Below are 17,379 nucleotides of genomic sequence, written 5' to 3'. Positions count from 1 at the left end.
CCTTCCAACTCTCAAGTCAATCAAATTTAATTTCCAGGCACGATCATGCACAATCAGTCACTCGGGGTCGCAGCTGCACTTTTGTCATGATTTAGAACGATCTTGCTCTACCCAAACTTTAATCGCAACCATTATGAGAGAAGCAAAGAAAAAAAAAGCCATCTCGAATGAGAACTCAAGAGCTGGAAAAGCCAGGTATGAGACGATTCTTGTCAGATGCTTGAAAGATGAGTCTAAGTGTGGCCTTTAGCGGAAAAGATGGAGAGAGATAAGAATCCATGGTTAATGTCCCTGACTGGGGTCCGCTGGCTGAGATACAATCTTCAGGATGATATATAAATATATAAAAAGTTGTACGGTATTTGGGGGAAAGAAAAAATCCCTTGCTCTTGGTTTGAGACGCTTAGAATGGTTTTTTTTTTCTTTTTTCGGTTGGTTTACAATAATAGAGTTCTGATAGTGAGGGGGAAAGATAAAACAAACTATCTTTAAATATCTTTCGACAAACAGACGATACAAAAAATAGCTAATATCAATCTGTGATTGTTTATGTGAACAAATGTTCACTTTGTATCATTAAAACATTGTGAGACAATAAAGACTCACTGGATGAATGAGAGCCATTGTGTAATTACTTTATAAGGATAAATGTGGTGCAGAAGACGTACAGTCATAGAAGTAATTTGCTCAAGTATGCCAAAATGGTCGAAGCCTATTTTGACTGGCTGTGGAGATTCAGGTGTGCAATAAATCCACCAAAGCCCCTTCAAATCCCCCCTCAACAATCTCCCTCGCTCTTTCATTCTCTCTCCATCCATAATTATGTTCTGGAGAGGAAAAGTGCCGGCTGTCTCATCTGGATTAAGCCTCACACAACTGTATTCAGCCACACAGTTTGCAAAACAGCTTATCTTTTAGTCCTGCAGATCAGTTCAGCTTTCACTGGAGCTGGTGTAATTCACAGGCTGGATGGGTGCTTCTTTAACCCTCAGCGATCCAAGTATTGATATACATGATAGATTATATAGTAATTTTCGCAATTATTTAAAATCTGTTTCATTTAGGCAAAAAACTGCAATGCTGGGCATTTAGGGTTGCAAAATTTCACCACTTAAAAGATACAGTTTTTCTAAATGGTCTCAAATTTATGCTTTAAATGTTTAAAATATCAGGTAATGTACAGGGAATTTCCCACAATGCATATACTGAAAAATAATAAACATTATTAAATTGCTTTATATAAATGCTGCAATTCTGCTACGACAGGTCTCTGTGGTTAAGAAGGAGCAGACTGAGTAGCACGGATTGGAATCTTGACAAAACAAAATAAAATAAAATAAAATATATTTTTTTTTTAGTTTGTAACTTGAGTTAATATCCATAATTGCAGTTTAGGCTCTGCCCCTTATTCCACAAGTTACACTGTTTTTCATGTGGCAAATAGTGTCAAAATACATTATACAAATGCAATTATGCTACACTGGGTCTCTAAGGTTAATAGGGATACTAGTTAGCAGACTAAGTAGCAGATGTTAGTGGAGACATATTACTCTCTGTAGGGATTAAAATCTTGACCTTTACTCATTTCCCTACCACTCTAATCAAAAGCTGTAAATGTAATTTGTCTCTAAACACTCCAACTGAGAGACTAATCTCCCTAGGCAACATTTTAGGCATCACTGGCGCCTTTCCAATGGAAAGGCTGCTCCAAACAGTAGGCAGTAAATGCACCATAGCATGTATTTGTTGCTGATAAGGCAATCCCAGAATGCACTGTGGTAAGCTCCGAGAAAAATGGAAATTACTGTTTTAAATAAAGCTATATTTTATTTAGTGTCAAAATATTGATAGAAAATAATCATCTAATTAAAAATGTGGCCATTTTATTTCATCTGATATTTGTGTGTCATGCATTTATTTGTATTGAGTCATTTGCTCAGCAGCATGACTATTGGAATCGATTGTGTGTGTTAATTACAGTATGTACCGTGTGTTTCACAGCCAGAGTGCTACTAGTGTTCTGCCTGTGTGAATTCCTGCCCATGAAGAGCATATCAAATCATATCATCTCATTGAGGGTTTCTTTTTGGTCAGGATGTTGCCTTTGAAGGCTGCCTGTGTGCACAGCAGAGAGTGAGATACCACATAGGAACCGAGTTTATGTCTTTGAAAACAAGAGTTAGTCAGCAGATGTTAACCACAGTAAGTGGTGGCTTTACTGGAAAAGGATGGCGAATTAAACCTCAGTATGTTTTGCTAGTGCTAATCTACTGGCATGATCTTGCATGATCCTGTATGGCTTTGGTAATTATAAATATTTACAGGTTACATGGTACAAAAACAGTAGTCTGTAAAATAAAAAATAAAATAAAATAAAATAAAATAAAATAAATAAATAAATAAATAAATAAATAAATAAATAAATAAATAAATAAATAAATAAATACATACATACATACATACATACATACATACATACATACATACATACAATAAAATAAAATATTTATTGTTAGTTTGCTTGTTTGTTTGTAACTTGGAAAAATTAAAAAAATTGAGTTCATTATCTGCTCCTTCCACTGATTACAGTGTTCATGTGGCAAATGGCAAAAGCATGACTTTTGTAATAAGAAACATATTTACTGGATAGGTTAAATTGTACTAAATAGGTTTTAAAAAGCCTAGTAAAAATGCTAATCTATGGGCATGATCCTGCATTTTTTCACGCATTTAATAACTGTAAACTTACTAGATCGATTAATTGGTACAAAAACAGAGATAAAAAATAATAAATAAAATAAAATAAATATTATTTATTTTTAATTAATTAATTAATTAATTTACTTTGTAACGGTCAAAATCAATAATTTCAGTTCATTCTCTGCTCTTTATTTCACTGATTACAGTGTTCATGTGGCAAATGGCAAAATCATGGCTTTCATAATAAGAAACTTACTAGATAGATTAAATTAATTAAAACAAATTCTAATCTTTTGGTATGATCCTGCATTTCGTCATTCATTTTTAATAATAAACACACTGGATGGATTAATTGTAAGTGATGGATTAAATTATAAAAAAATAAATACATTATTATTATTTTTTTTTTTTACTTGGGTCAGTATCCATAATTGTAGTTCAGATTCTGCCCTTTATTCCCCTCATTACAGTGTTATATGTGGTATATTTGCCCATACAACAATGAATCAGAAACTAAGTAAATATTCTAGCTGCTCTAAGTTGTATAATGTTTGCTCACAGTCAAATAAAGATGCTTCACTGGATGGAATAATTACAGCAAAACAAAAGGTCTGGAGACGTTTGATGTGCTGCCCTCACAATGTGATTCTCAGCTGCAGCCCACCAGTATTGATCCAAACGACTGGCGGTTGTGCAGTCATGACACAACGCTTTTCTTTCAAACAAAGATGCTGTGTGTTTGCTTGTTAAAATCTTTCAGACAGAAGCTTCAATCCAAAAAACAAGTTTTTTTCTTAAGAAAAAAAAATGCTGAAAAAAGACTCCTTCCTGCTTTGAGATGTTATTTTTGCTGAAGTCACACTCTGTTTTAGGAGAGACTAGCAAATAAATAAATAAATGAATAAAAATAAATAAATAAATAATAATAATAATAATAATAATAATAATAATAATAATAATAATAATTTGACGACTATAGTCATTATTGCAAATGTCCATTTTTATTGAGTATTTATTTATTTTTTTAAGTATAATTTGTCTGAATAATTTAGCACTGTATAGACCAAACAAACAAGGATTTCTGTGAAAAAAAAAAACATATTAGTGAAATTGAGGGGGAAAATAAATCAACAGAGAGTTTCTTTCTGAGGTGTACGCTGTGGCTTTAGATGAGTGTGGACTCTGACCGAAACTCCCAAACTCTCTCATCAGCTCTAGGGCAGCTGGATCAATTCTCATCGTATTATACCCTGCATTAGCTGGCAGAGTTAACTGATCGCTATTTGCAAGACTCTGTTGCACTCTCACCCTACCCACCCTTCGCTAGGCTATTAGTAGCACGACCAAACCCTACTGTTGGGCAAGGGAGGTAGAAAACAACAGCAAGGCTATTACAGTCTACTTAAACTTGGTCCGTGCCCTTCATCAACACCAACTGAGCTGGCAGTGACTACACAAAGGTCTGGAAAGAGAGGGCTGTGGGGAAGTGGAGAGTATGAGAGGAGAAAATGGAGGCCATCCAAGCTGTCTCACATGGTGGTAATGTTTCTTTATCGGAGATTTGCTGTTTAATTAATGAGAGCCCGAGGCAAGTTCAAACCTGAGCGCTGAGAGGGAAGCACCGAACTAAACAAATGAAGGCAAATTACCAGAAATGTGCCAAGAAGAATGAAAGATGGAAAGCTAGTAGCAGCTGATTGGAATAGCGTTCCAACAATGTTGAGACATTTTAACACTGTTGCTTTGTCTCAGTGATTTGGATGCTACTCTATTATCTACAAACTATGTGTCAATATAAAACAGGCCAACACTAATTGTGATTTACTTATTCTAGTGGTTACTGTAAATATTAAATGTTATATTAGGTTGCATTATTCAAACAGCAGCACACCACAGCAGCACACAGATTTAATTAAAGGAAAAGTTAACTTGAAAATTCTGCCATTTACTTTCCCTTGAGTCATTCCATGTGAGCAATTCCTTTAAATAATTCTTCCCAAAAACCTCTAAAAAAAAGTTGATAAATAATTTGCACAAATATTGTAGGAAAAAAGTGTCAAAATTCACACATTCTCTTTTAAAATCTGGTTAGTAACATCTTTAATTGCATTAAATCTAAAATTCTGTCATAATATTCCCACCCTCATATCACTCCAAAATGTACTAAAAACTGAAGAAAGTATTATGAAAATGTTAAAGCCATTCTTTTCCAAACAATAAATAATAAAATAGTAATGATAAATAATCTAAATATTATGTGCATCAAGAGTGCATCACAAGGGAAAAAATAAACACCCTGGAATGAGTCCTGAAAGTTGCTTCAGCATTGTTAAGATATTCAGTAACCTCTTACTTTAACACAACAATCATGTGCATTATTAGTGTAATCTAACCACATATAGGAAATACATTTGTAGAAAGAGAGACATTTTACAAGTGTTGACAAGTGCATTCTTTCTGTGTAACAAATCAGCAAAATTAGCATAATTAATTAGTCCTTTAAAGTCCTTTAAAAGGATAAAATATATTTTGAAAAATGGCCAAATTGTTTTATTAGTAACATTCTTATAAATATATTATTTTGTGTTCTGCAGAAGAAAGAAATGCATGCAGCTTTGGAACAACATGAAGGTGAGAAACTGATTTTGGGGTGATCTACCCCATTAAAGAAAGAAATGACAAATTCCTGGATAAATTATCATGGCTAAAAAATGCATTAAGCTCTAGTAACACATAAATATTTTATCCTAATAATTAGAACTACTTAACCAGACATTTCACTCAAAGTAGCATGGATCAGGTATAATTTGTTATTAGCAGCAAATCACTTAAGAGCGTTTATAAATAATTGAAAAGGACTTTCTGCATTCTTTAACATTTGCTTCAACACTAAGTTACATTTCATTACTTTGCCATTTAACTGAATAGCATTTTATCTAAAGCCACTTAAAATCAATCAGTCAATCAATCAATCAATCAATCAATCCCCTAGACCAACCACAGGTAAAGTGCACCGCCTGGGGGCAAAATGGTGATTGTTCATGAATGTTTATTGGTTTGTACCTACAACTTTTTTGCCTCCCTTGAGCTCAGTGTGCTCCCACTGAGTTTCTAAAATCCTGAGTGTGTGTGAGGGGGCTCACTGCATGCTATTAGATACATATGTATGCTTACACCATCAGTCACTGTCTTGTGACTGTAGCTTTCCGCCAGGGGAAGATGTCGTCAGGTGGTGTCCAACTTTTCATCGGACGTTTCGAGCCTAAACCACAACGTCCTCCAGTTGGCGGGTCGGCAGTGATGGCCAGTCACTGCCCATCTCCTCCTGGCTTCCAGCTCAACTCCTCCCGCTTACTCCAGAGCCAACAAGAGGCCCTTTCCGCTGCCTCCCCAACCTGCGAGCAGCTATCTTCCTATCCCTTCCTGCTATTCCCAGGGCTGTTAACATCTTCCACACCGACTGCGCCGGGAATCCCCTGCAGCCAACCTCAACTGGAAATAGCCAAGTCTGCCACCCTTTGTCCCTGCATTGTTGGACTAGGTCCTGGTACTTGGTAGCCTTCCTCTCCGAGGCCTCTTCACAACCGTCTTCCCACGGTACCGTTAGTTCAATCAGGATAATCCTCTTCACCTCCTCAGACCATATGACCACATCAGGCCTCAGGGATGTCTGGACGACCTGGGGAAATTGTAGTTTCCTACCCAGGTCCACCCTCATCTCCCATGATTGTGCTGCCTGCAGGAGGCTCTTCTTGGTCTTCTTGGAGGAATGAATGAATGAATGAATGATGCATTTATATAGCGCTTTATTGTGTATTGTTGTACACCCAAAGCGCTTTACAATCATGTGGGGGGTCTCTCCTCAACCACCACCAGTGTGCAGCATCCACTTGGATGATGCGACGGCAGCCACAGGACAGCGGTGCCAGTGCGCTCACCACACACCAGCTACAGGTGGAGAGGAGAGAGAGTCATAGAGCCAATCAAGTGGTGGTCGTGGTCGGAGTATATGAAGGTCTTATCATCACTTATCAACTTCCCACTCACCGTCCAACGGGCCTCACCAATGCCAAGGATGTCAAGATGACAGCGATCAAATTCTCCCAGGAGTTGCACCAATTTGCCGGTTTGGTATAATGTCCGGACATTCCAGGTAGCGAATCGAAATGATGATTTGGCATTGAGGAACTTGCCGTGCATCAGGGGTAGGACCTTCGAATGACTTTGTTCCAACACCATCATCCATGGTCGGCAGTCATCTCCGCCATCAAAAGCACAAAAGAGATCACTTCTTGTCGTTTCTGTAGCAACAGAGGTTTTTACGGGGTGGGGTCGCTGGCCCCACGCCCAACCCTCCTCCTTTATCCGGGCTTAGAACCGGCATGGGGTAAACCCCCCCAAAGGCGGAGTTATAATTAATCTATAATTTATTAATCATTTATTAGTTATATTGTTTTGTAAATAATTATCTTAAGAAATGTAAATATTATTTAGCTTTATTTTTATTTCAGTTTTAGAATGTTAGTACTTCACCTTTAAAGCATTTATTTCGAATACTGTTGTTTCCAAGTCAGCATTCAAAATTTTTTACACTTTTCCTCTAACATTTTTTATTTCAGCCTTATTTCAATTACTTGAGAGATACTTATGTAAAGATCTTGAGCACACCTGTATATTCTGCTTATGTACTGAGCAATTAAAATGCCGGTCACGCAATCTCTTCTTGTCTAAGTGGGTGGTTCTCTGCCAGAATAAACTGCAATATGGACCAGACTTTATTCTGAATGTCTGACCATGTTTACTGCACTGACACATTTCTGTAACAATGAAGCCTCACGCTGACTTCTTTGAATTTCTATGGCAACAGGAGATCAGATTGTGATCCTCGACTCAAGGGTGCGTTAAAGGAAGTGAGGAACTGCATTGATCTCATTTGTACTGTGAATGTGACAAATCCAATAACTCAATGAATAGGTTGAAATTACATGCGCAGATGAATGTGACCTGAGAGAATTGGGCCTCACTGATTGAAAGACCGTTTGTGTGTGCGCATGCAATGTCAATTTGTTGTGGCTTTTCAAAAAAAGATATTGATTTCCTCCACCTTCTGCACTGAATCATTTGATTCTAGGAAGGCAAGTTTGGCATTCTGAGATGACTATGTGTCTGACCCTGTTCAGTATTCTTCTGCAGCATTTTCTTTTTAAAGTTTTGGCATACAGCCATCTCCACGCAGTCTTTTTGAATATCAGATCCAAGGTTTTTAATCTTTCAAAGAACTTTCAAATAAATTTTTTCCCCAAAATTTTTGTCTGATCTTATATACAGATATTTTGCCAATGATAGTTATTTTTCTTTCTTTCTTTCTTGTATTTGTATTTACTTATGTATTTACTTACTTATTTATTTATTTAATACATTTTATTTGAGGGCTCTTAAAAGTGTGTGCTGCCTTTGATGTTATGGTTCATTAAATGTATAGACATATTATTATGGTTTGGAGTCATCAGCCAATCATCACTGTCATTAAATTTTGGCTCAGGTGATTGGTTCAAAAATAATTGTGTGCATATACAGGCAAAGACTGAATAAACATGTTTAAATTCAGAGCATTAAGCTGTCAGTTTAATGAAACTGAGCTCATGTGCAAACACCCAACCAGAGGGTTTCAGTTGTTTAATCACTTTCTAAAATGAAGTAGGTGATTAAACAAAGCTGGAGCTTCAGAATTAATCTGAATTGAATCAAAGTTATATTGTCTCTTATTAAACTATTTAAACACTCTTGAACAATAAATATATATTTTCTATTACTAGAAGAGATTGGGCAAAACATAATTAACTGTCTACAAATTAAGTCATGTTTAGACATTTCAAGTTGTAGTTTGCATGGCATATTCAACATGAGAGCTGCATTTCTTTCTGCTTTTTGTGGGCATAAAACAATTCAAATTTCAGTCACAATTTATCAAACCAACCATTTAAGATGATCAAAGCTTTACAATTAATGAAAATCATATTGATACAAAAGTGTTTTGTTTTAAACAGCTGCTGAGATTAAACAGTGCTTTGCCTATATCCAAATAATTCAAAGAATCTCTCTTACTTTCTCGTGCCTTGTTTTAGTATTTATGATTAGTGCAGTCGAGCAGCTTAAATCCATTACAGCCTGAGTTATTGGATGAGACATACAATTTAGAATCAAGTAACCAATTTTGCCAATAAATTCTAAATGGTTTTAGTATGTTCCTATGTAGTTGCTAGGGTGTTCTTAGTGGTTGCTAGGGCATTGCTATATGGTTGCTAGGGTGTTTTGGATAGTTGTTGGGTGGCTACTTCCCTAAGTCTAAAGTCACCCTGAATTCAGTATATTGTGATCACTTCTCTTGTGAAAATGAAGTGTGCTGTATTGAATGAAATTGTTTTGAATGCACACTTGTAATGTACTTCAAATGTCAAAAGTATATTATAAAAACTGTATTTGCAAATTATATTAATGCAATAAAAGCCAACTTAAGTGTACTTAAAGAGAGTACACTTTCATGTCTATATTTCTAACGCACTTATTTATATTTCTAACACACAAAAAGTCCACTTTGTAATAATGTCAAATAAAAAGTACATTTTAAGTAAATATCAAATCATCGTGATGATAATCTTCTGTTGTGCTTTAAAGAAGCATAATGTTCAGCTAATTGCATTTAATATAAATTGAAACTATGATTTTCAGTCAATTGCAATTAAATTGCAATTATGTGTCCAAAAATATTGCATTCAGTTTGCACTTATATAGAATTTTCTTTCTAAGTACACTACTTATGTAATAAGTTGCCTACTCTTTAAAAAAAAAAAAAGTATATTAAATGCACTTCTTTTCACAAGGGTTGGCTCAGGTCAGTCCTTGTGAGTCAGTGCTTGTGTATGGATTTTTTTATTTTTTTTATGGTTTTCATCTGTCAGGCAAGAAACATGAGTCTGATCACCTATGTTAAAAGCACAACTCTCCTTAATAAGCAGCAATATCTGAGGTATCATTCATGTATCATTTATGACCAAACTTTAAATGTAATTGAGTATCTTCAGATCCCTAATGTGAATAATAGTACTAGTAGATCCTTGTCATAGCAATTACCACTAATAATGATAATATTATTGGAAGTCTACCATCTAATATTGCAGGCACCCATATCCTGTATTCCTATTCTTTTACTGTTGACAAATTATGGGATTCGATCTGCAGGTGGTGCTGTTGTGCGGATAATCATATTAGTTTCTCTCCCTCTGTTGTCATACAAACACCCATCCATATGTGCATTTTATTTTTCGGACTGATGTTAATGTGTACATAGCAAATAAATATAATGCAGAAATATATAGTTATGAGCCTGAAAATGTTCATGTTTTAGTTGCAGCATACAACATTTTACATGCTGTACTCAGAAACATGCTTCGTATTTATGTATTCCCTTGCTAAAATGTACTGTTATACCATGGTACTGATTGCAAAATTTGCATATAGAGTCAGGACCTCGGATTAACGTCTCATCCAAAAGACAGTGCTTTTTTTTTTTTTTTTATAGTGTCCCCGTCACTATACTGGGGCGTTAGGACCCACGCAGACCACAGGGTGAGCACCCCCTGCTGGCCTCACTAACACCTCTTCCAACAGCAACCTAGTTTTCCCAGGAGGTCTCTCATCCAGGTACTGACCAGGCTCAACCCTGCTTAGCTTCAGTGGGCAACCAGTCTTGGGCTGCAGGGTGATATGGCTGTGGCTTCTACCCCTCCCTGATGAACTGGATACATGAGACTGGTCTGACATGGGTCTGGCGCTTTTTCCGTCTCTCCTGCTTCAAGATATCGGCCAGTGTACAGAGGACCTTGTCGTGGCGCCATCTATATCTCCCCTGGCTAAGTGCAGTCTTGCGCCCCGCCAGTATGTGCGCCAATGTGACTGTCCCTCCAAATAAACTGCACAGTGAGTCCTCCCTCATTCCCCACCTGTGCAGGTTTGTTGGTGTTGGAAGAGTGTTGTACACTGATCAGAGCAGGAAAGAGATGCGAAAGGGCTCTAGTCTCCAAAGTTCAGGCCACGTGATTTTCCTCTTTGGCAGGTCCCACTTAGTCCAGGCTCCTTGTGATCCAAGTTCCACAGCCTTCGACCTTTGCCTTTCTTCCTCCAGGAGTCGGACCTCGGCTTGGATCATATCTCTCCTCTGCCTTGGGTCTGCTTTCCCCCATTGTTGGAAGTGGTTGGTCCCGAGTCCTTGTCTCCCCATGCATGGGTTCCCGATGATGTCCTTCAACTTCAGCATGCTCTCAGCTTGCGCCACTGATGTGTCAGCTGCCCACTTGCATCCTGATCTTGTGGTGATGCCTGCATCTCTGACCTTTTCATCGCTGGAGTCTCTGTACATCATCACAGCCCTGCACTTTGCCACCTTAAACTCTTCGACCACTGACGAAAGGGGTAGCTGTAACTGTCCAGACCTAATGTATAGCCCTACTGACGTGAAGCTTGGTGGGATTCCGAGCCACCTGTGGAGGTGTTTATTCACTCGCCTCTCGACTCCTTCCACAGATGTCATAGGCACTTCATAAATTGTCATAAGTCTTGGTAGCAGACCATGCTGAAACAGCCAGGCCTTGAACTTTCCTGGTAAGCCTGATCCCTCTAGCTTTCTCAACCATTCATCTGCCTGCTTCTCTGTCCTGGATACGTTGCTTATGTCATTGAGAGAGGCTTCGTACCACTTCCCTAAGCATTTTTTGGGTTTTCCTCAATTGAAGGTATAATCTCCCCCTGAAGTTGGAGTTGGAACTTGCTGGTTACTTTCCCATTTCTGATCACCATGCTTCTTGACTTCCTTGGCTTGAACTTCATTCTTGCCCATGTCGCCACATCGTCAAGTGCCTTCAGGATCCACCTTGCTTGTACATGGGATGGAGTTGTAATGGTTAGGTCATCTATAAAGCCTCTTATTGGAGGCTGGCGGATGCCGGACTCCATTATCGGTCCCCTAGATTCCTTCCCTGCCACTGTTATGAGCAGATTCATTCCCATGATAAACAAGATGGGGGAGATAGTACAACCGGTTACAATTCCCTTTTCCAGGTCTTGCCACTGAGTTGTAAAATGGACGGTCTTAAACCGTAACTTGAACCCTCCAAAGTAGCTGGCGATCATTCCCCTGATGTGGAGGGGGATATGGTAGTGTTCCATGACTGCTTTGATGAGGTCGTGGGGGATTGATCCATAAGCGTTGTCCAAGTCAAGCCATACAACTGTTAGATTGCCCTTCTACAATATTTAGTAGTAGCTTATCAGTGGTGACTGTCAGTTAATGTACATATGGCAGAAATGTACGGAAAAATCAATTAAAGACGTAATCAAACAGACGATGAACACTATTAACAGCAATTATTATATGATGCAATCAAACTTATAGCAAAATGTGGTAGTTCTGTATGTTGTTTCAGGGTTGCCATCATCTCTTCTCAGGTGTTCTGGATCCAGACTGAAGCTTGTGTAAATCCTAGTTACCACGGGATGCCAATCCCAGCAGAAACAGAGAAACAAATTCAGAAAGGCGGGGCATAGAGGAGCAACAATAATGTACAGTATGTGGAAAAAAATTTGTTTTTTGAACCTTAAACCACGTAAACGCATTGCATTACACCAAATACACCAAATAATGTTATTTTTATGAACATCATATGACCCATTTAATACATATTCTGTTATTAAAAGATACATGATGGAGATTACTGGAAATCTACTGAAATTAGTTAATAAGTTTCTGCTATGATTTATTATTCACCATGTAGTCTTATGACCTTACCTTAAAACCTCTGAGCAGATCAGTGAGGTAGAGTTTCTCATGAGTCTGATGCAGAACGCTTGAGGAAAACTGTATTTCACACAGTTCATCCACTGGGATCAAGAGGAAGCAGATGAGATTCTGTTGTTCTGCATTAATTTCTTCAGCATGCTCTCAGCTTGCGCCACTGATGTGTCAGCTGCCCACTTGCGTCCTGATCTTGTGGTGATGCCTGCATCTCTGACCTTTTCATCGCTGGAGTCTCTGTACATCATCACAGCCCTGCACTTTGCCACCTTAAACTCTTCGACCACTGACGAAAGGGGTAGCTGTAACTGTCCAGACCTAATGTATAGCCCTACTGACGTGAAGCTTGGTGGGATTCCGAGCCACCTGCGGAGGTGTTTATTCACTCGCCTCTCGACTCCTTCCACAGATGTCATAGGCACTTCATAAATTGTCAGTAGCCCATGAGTCTTGGTAGCAGACCATGCTGAAACGGCCAGGCCTTGAACTTTCCTGGTAAGCCTGATCACTCTATCTTTCTCAACCATTCATCTGCCTGTATACGTTGCTTATGTCAGTGAGAGAGGCTTCGTACCACTTACCTAAGCATTTTATTGGGTTTTCCTCAATTGAAGGTATAATCTTCCCCTGAAGTTGGAGTTGGAACTTGCTGGTTACTTTCCCATTTCTGATCACCATGCTTCTTGACTTCCTTGGCTTGAACTGCATTCTCGCCCATGTCGCCACATCGTCAAGTGCCTTCAGGATCCATACATGGGATAGGTCGTCCATAAAGCCTCTTACTGGAGGCTGGCGGATGCCGGACTCCATTATCGGCCCCCTAGATTCCTTCCCTGCCGCTGTTATGAGCAGATTCATTCCCATGATAAACAAGATGGGGGAGATAGTACAACCGGTTACAATTCCCTTTTCCAGGTCTTGCCACTGAGTTATAAAATAGGCGGTCTTAAACTGTAACTTGAACCCTCCAAAGTAGCTGGTGATCATTCCCCTGATGTGGAGGGGGATATGGTAGTGCTCCATGGCTGCTTTGATGAGATTGTGGGGGATTGATCCATAAGCGTTGGCCAAGTCAAGCCATACAACTGTTAGATTGTCTTTGCTCTCCTTGGCCTCCCGGATCAGCTGGTGTGTTCTAAACACCCAGAGATGCCTGGGATGTACCTTTCTGGATTGATGTATCAACATACTTGTTCTTAACCATATAGGTAGTCATCCTTTTGGCCAGAACAGAGAAGAAGATCTTGCCTTCGATGCTCAGGAGAGATATAGTTCGGAACTGACTAATCTCAGAGGAGTCTTTTTCGTTTGGTACGAAACAGCCCTCTGCTCTTTTACAGGACAATGGGATAATGCCTTTTGTCCAAACTCTCCGCAACAGTTTCCATAGCCTGCGGAGTAGCATCGGGCATCTCTTATATACTTTATAAGGTGTACCACTTGGTCCTGGGGCAGATGTTGATCTGGCTTTCTGTACAATATCTTGGACTTCCCTCCATGTTGGTTCACTGGTGTCAAGCTCTTCCACAGGAATATCAGTTCTGCCGACCTTTGGGTGTGCACTTAGAGCCTGGCCCCTGAGAGTATCACTGTGGCAATATCACCAGTGCTATGTGAAAAAAAAGTTAACGTACAGCCCTGACATGTGACAAATGCATTTTTAACACACTCACACACACACAAAAGCTTGGGCTTAAAAAAAAATATTAGCTTATCAAAAGTCTCCACTCTCAAGTGTTACTTTGAAGGTGGTCTGTTCAACTCTTGCTGAGGAACCTGTGAGAAAGTATATCAACAGGATGCAATTGAACTCTTGGTGAGACCATATTATAAGACATTAGCCTTTAATAGACTCTATTAAGTAATTACATGTTCCATTTACTTTAACTGCGTAATTCTGAACTCTAAGAGGAACAGAGAGAGGATAGAAGGTGAGCTAGAGAAGAGGGAGAGAGAAACTGGACAAACATTCGTTTACAAAAGTTTCATACCCCAAGGACGACATAAAGCTGGCTCATAACTCATTATGTAGGCTCATTTCAATTGACAGTTAAACTCAGCGATAATGAGCACACTTCGATAAAACAATAATTAGGAGAAAGTGAACTTGATTTATATGTTTCCTGCTTCTGATTTACAAATTAATGAGGTCGAAAGCGAAGTGAAACATGTAAAGCGTGTAATAAGCCATTAATCCCCACAAAATGTTGAAGGAATGTTAATGGACGCAGGTCGGTCGAGAATGCTAGATTACGTCTGAAGACAACAACCAGAAGTTCATAGTGAGAGAGAAGGAAAGAGATGAGAAAATGAAAGAGTTGTGATGAGTGTGCGATTATCTGCAGATTTTCACCATGGCATTACTTCACAATCAAAACGTCTGCTCTCTACTGTGAAAAAGACTGCAGACTGGGATGAAATTACAGCAATGCTCTTTATCTTTATAACAGAACTGAGAGAGCGAATATGTGGATTTATTGGTAATATTTTGAAGTATTGTTTGTTTAAATGAGGCTAATAGAGGCCAAGGACCCTCAGTTAACAGAGAAACAAAGCACAGTATTTTTATATCTTTGATATACTACCATTTGGTAAGACTTTGGGAATTAATGCTTTTATTCAGCAAAGACACACTCAAGATTTCTGTTTTATATAATTGCTTGTTCCAAACTTACCAAACTGTTATATATATATATATATATATATATATATATGAAAGCATCCTTACTTTAACAAGTGTCTAAATCTTTTGACAGTACTGTATATTCCAAGTATGTGTAAATACTGATCTAGAAATAATTGTTTCTACTGTCACACTAAAGCAAACGTTATAAAAAAACATCTAAAAACAAATGTTTTTGAGAAGTATGTAATGTGCTTCAGACTTTCGCACAGTTCTGTATGTGGGTGGACGAATGAAACAGCTTCTTAGCTTTAGATAAAGTCAAATATACACGTATATATACATTGTGATCAAACAATCACTGGCAGACCTCTGCAGTACCACTGCTGACCTGACTATGAGTGCTTAATAACATCTGCAGAAACTTTACTGCTGCTTTTGAATGGCTATAAATGGAAAAAAGTTACCCATAAATAGTGTAGTTTCAGCATCGACCAGTAGGGGCTAAGTGGACAATGCTAACTAGCCAAACCTTGACCTCTTAATGGTTCAAATCCTGATAATGTTTGCCATTAAGATAAGAAATGGAACTAAAAAGGGTCAACACTCCCATTGAAAGCTGAACGTGTAGTATAAGATGTCACTATCACTCCTTTAACCCAATCATTTCCCCAATTTTTCTAATGATGAAAGTAGATTTGATCCTGGTGCATTTGCATTAAGCGAGTTCATAAGTGATTGGAAAGCACCCAGCAGTGCTCCATCAAACCAAACTGGGCGGTAAAAGCTCTCGGTTCCCCTCAGTAACCTGCCTACTTGCACTTAAAGTGACTCCATCCATCATGGCACTACATCATTTCCTGTAGTGATAATGTCGGCGATTGGGGGAGTGAGAAGCATCGCAATGTGTTAGTGACCTATTGGACATCCAATCAGATATCGACTAAAGCAAACAGAAGAGATTAGATCAATCTGATTGGCTGATCCACCGGTGATGGATTGGGCGTGTCAGAGAGGTCATGTCCCCTTTCTCATAACAGAGTGCGAATTGGACAGTTTGTCACTGAATATTGAGGATATAAAGCTTCTATGGACAATTAAGAAGTAGACATTTATTAAGTTAATGTTTTACGACTTTCCTCTAATCCTTCTGTGTCTCGTCCCATTCTTTTTCTCATGTTCTAGCTCTTTTCCCCCTCTATGGTTCTTAGGGCTAGAATTACTAGTCTTTTCGCGTTAAAATAGTACTGTCAAGATTTACTAAAGACATGCAGTGAAGAATTAGCGCTGAAAAGGCGTAGACAGTTATTTTTGTGCCTGAAGTTTCCTTTTCAGACGCAAAATTTATCTAAGGAGAGTATTAAAATGAATCACTCAACAATTTACAAATGTTTGCACTCGGCAAATTATTGGTATTTGCGTCATTATTTAATGCTCAAAAAAAGCATGTCTTAAACTATTTTGCGCCTGTGTCGTAAGTAGATCACCTGCTCCTGATGAGCATTGGCTCTGCTTATTTGCGACTACGCTAATTTGTAGTGTGCTTGCTATATTGCGTTGGTTGATATGTAAATGAGATGTTGCGTCTGTGTTCTTTAATTTGCGCGTTGTCAGTAATTCACCCGCAGAAATGTCCACGCCCATCGGCGTTGTTTTGGAATTGAGCTCTCACGCTAATTTCCTCTGTTTAGTAAATCTGACCCTTAGTGCGAATCACACATTGAATGATAATGTGATACATAAGGAAAGCATGTCTTACTTCAGGTCTTGGAATGGTTCAGCTCGAACGTGTGGTGTTTCCACCGAATGACTAAACACAACTCCCTCGTTGCCTAGAGAGAAAAAGAGAAAACCAGAGAGTGACATGTTATATAGTTAAATTCAGGGGTTAAATTGGGATTTGTTATGTGGGGGGGGCTCTATGGTATCGAGCTTGTATATATATATAACTGTGTGTGTGTGTGTGTGTGTGTGTGTGTGTGTGTGTTTTGTTTTGTTTTTTTGCAAATAATATTTATTCTGAAGCAATATTCTCATCAGTTTTCTATCAGCTGTGACATATAAATCTGTGTGTTTTTTTTATTTTTTATCCAAGGGCATTTTTTTATAGAGGGCATTTTCCCACTAATCTCATTAATGCTTTCATTTCAAATTCTTACATTTGATCTATAAATTAAATTATAATAATGTGATTATCTATTATCAAATT

At 38.3% G+C, this 17,379-nt stretch overlaps 1 protein-coding gene across 1 annotated transcript in view; it reads right to left on the bottom strand.

Annotated features, from left to right (window-relative positions):
* sgcz (sarcoglycan zeta) overlaps positions 1 to 17,379 on the bottom strand; it is a gene marked incomplete at its 3' end in the record, with an annotated part of 91,873 nt that overhangs the window by 4,914 nt on the left and 69,580 nt on the right. Inside the window, exon 5 of the mRNA XM_016561866.1 lies at positions 16,930 to 17,002. Coding sequence (XP_016417352.1) covers positions 16,930 to 17,002 — 73 coding nt within the window. The remainder of the gene's footprint in view (positions 1 to 16,929; positions 17,003 to 17,379) is intronic.

This window comes from Sinocyclocheilus rhinocerous, unplaced genomic scaffold, assembly GCF_001515625.1.
Source record: "Sinocyclocheilus rhinocerous isolate Xijiao unplaced genomic scaffold, SAMN03320098_v1.1 scaffold829, whole genome shotgun sequence".
NCBI classification, from domain to species: domain Eukaryota; kingdom Metazoa; phylum Chordata; class Actinopteri; order Cypriniformes; family Cyprinidae; genus Sinocyclocheilus; species Sinocyclocheilus rhinocerous.
The sequence above is the reverse complement of the archived record's forward strand: the minus strand, read 5'-3'. Positions and strand labels throughout refer to the sequence as shown.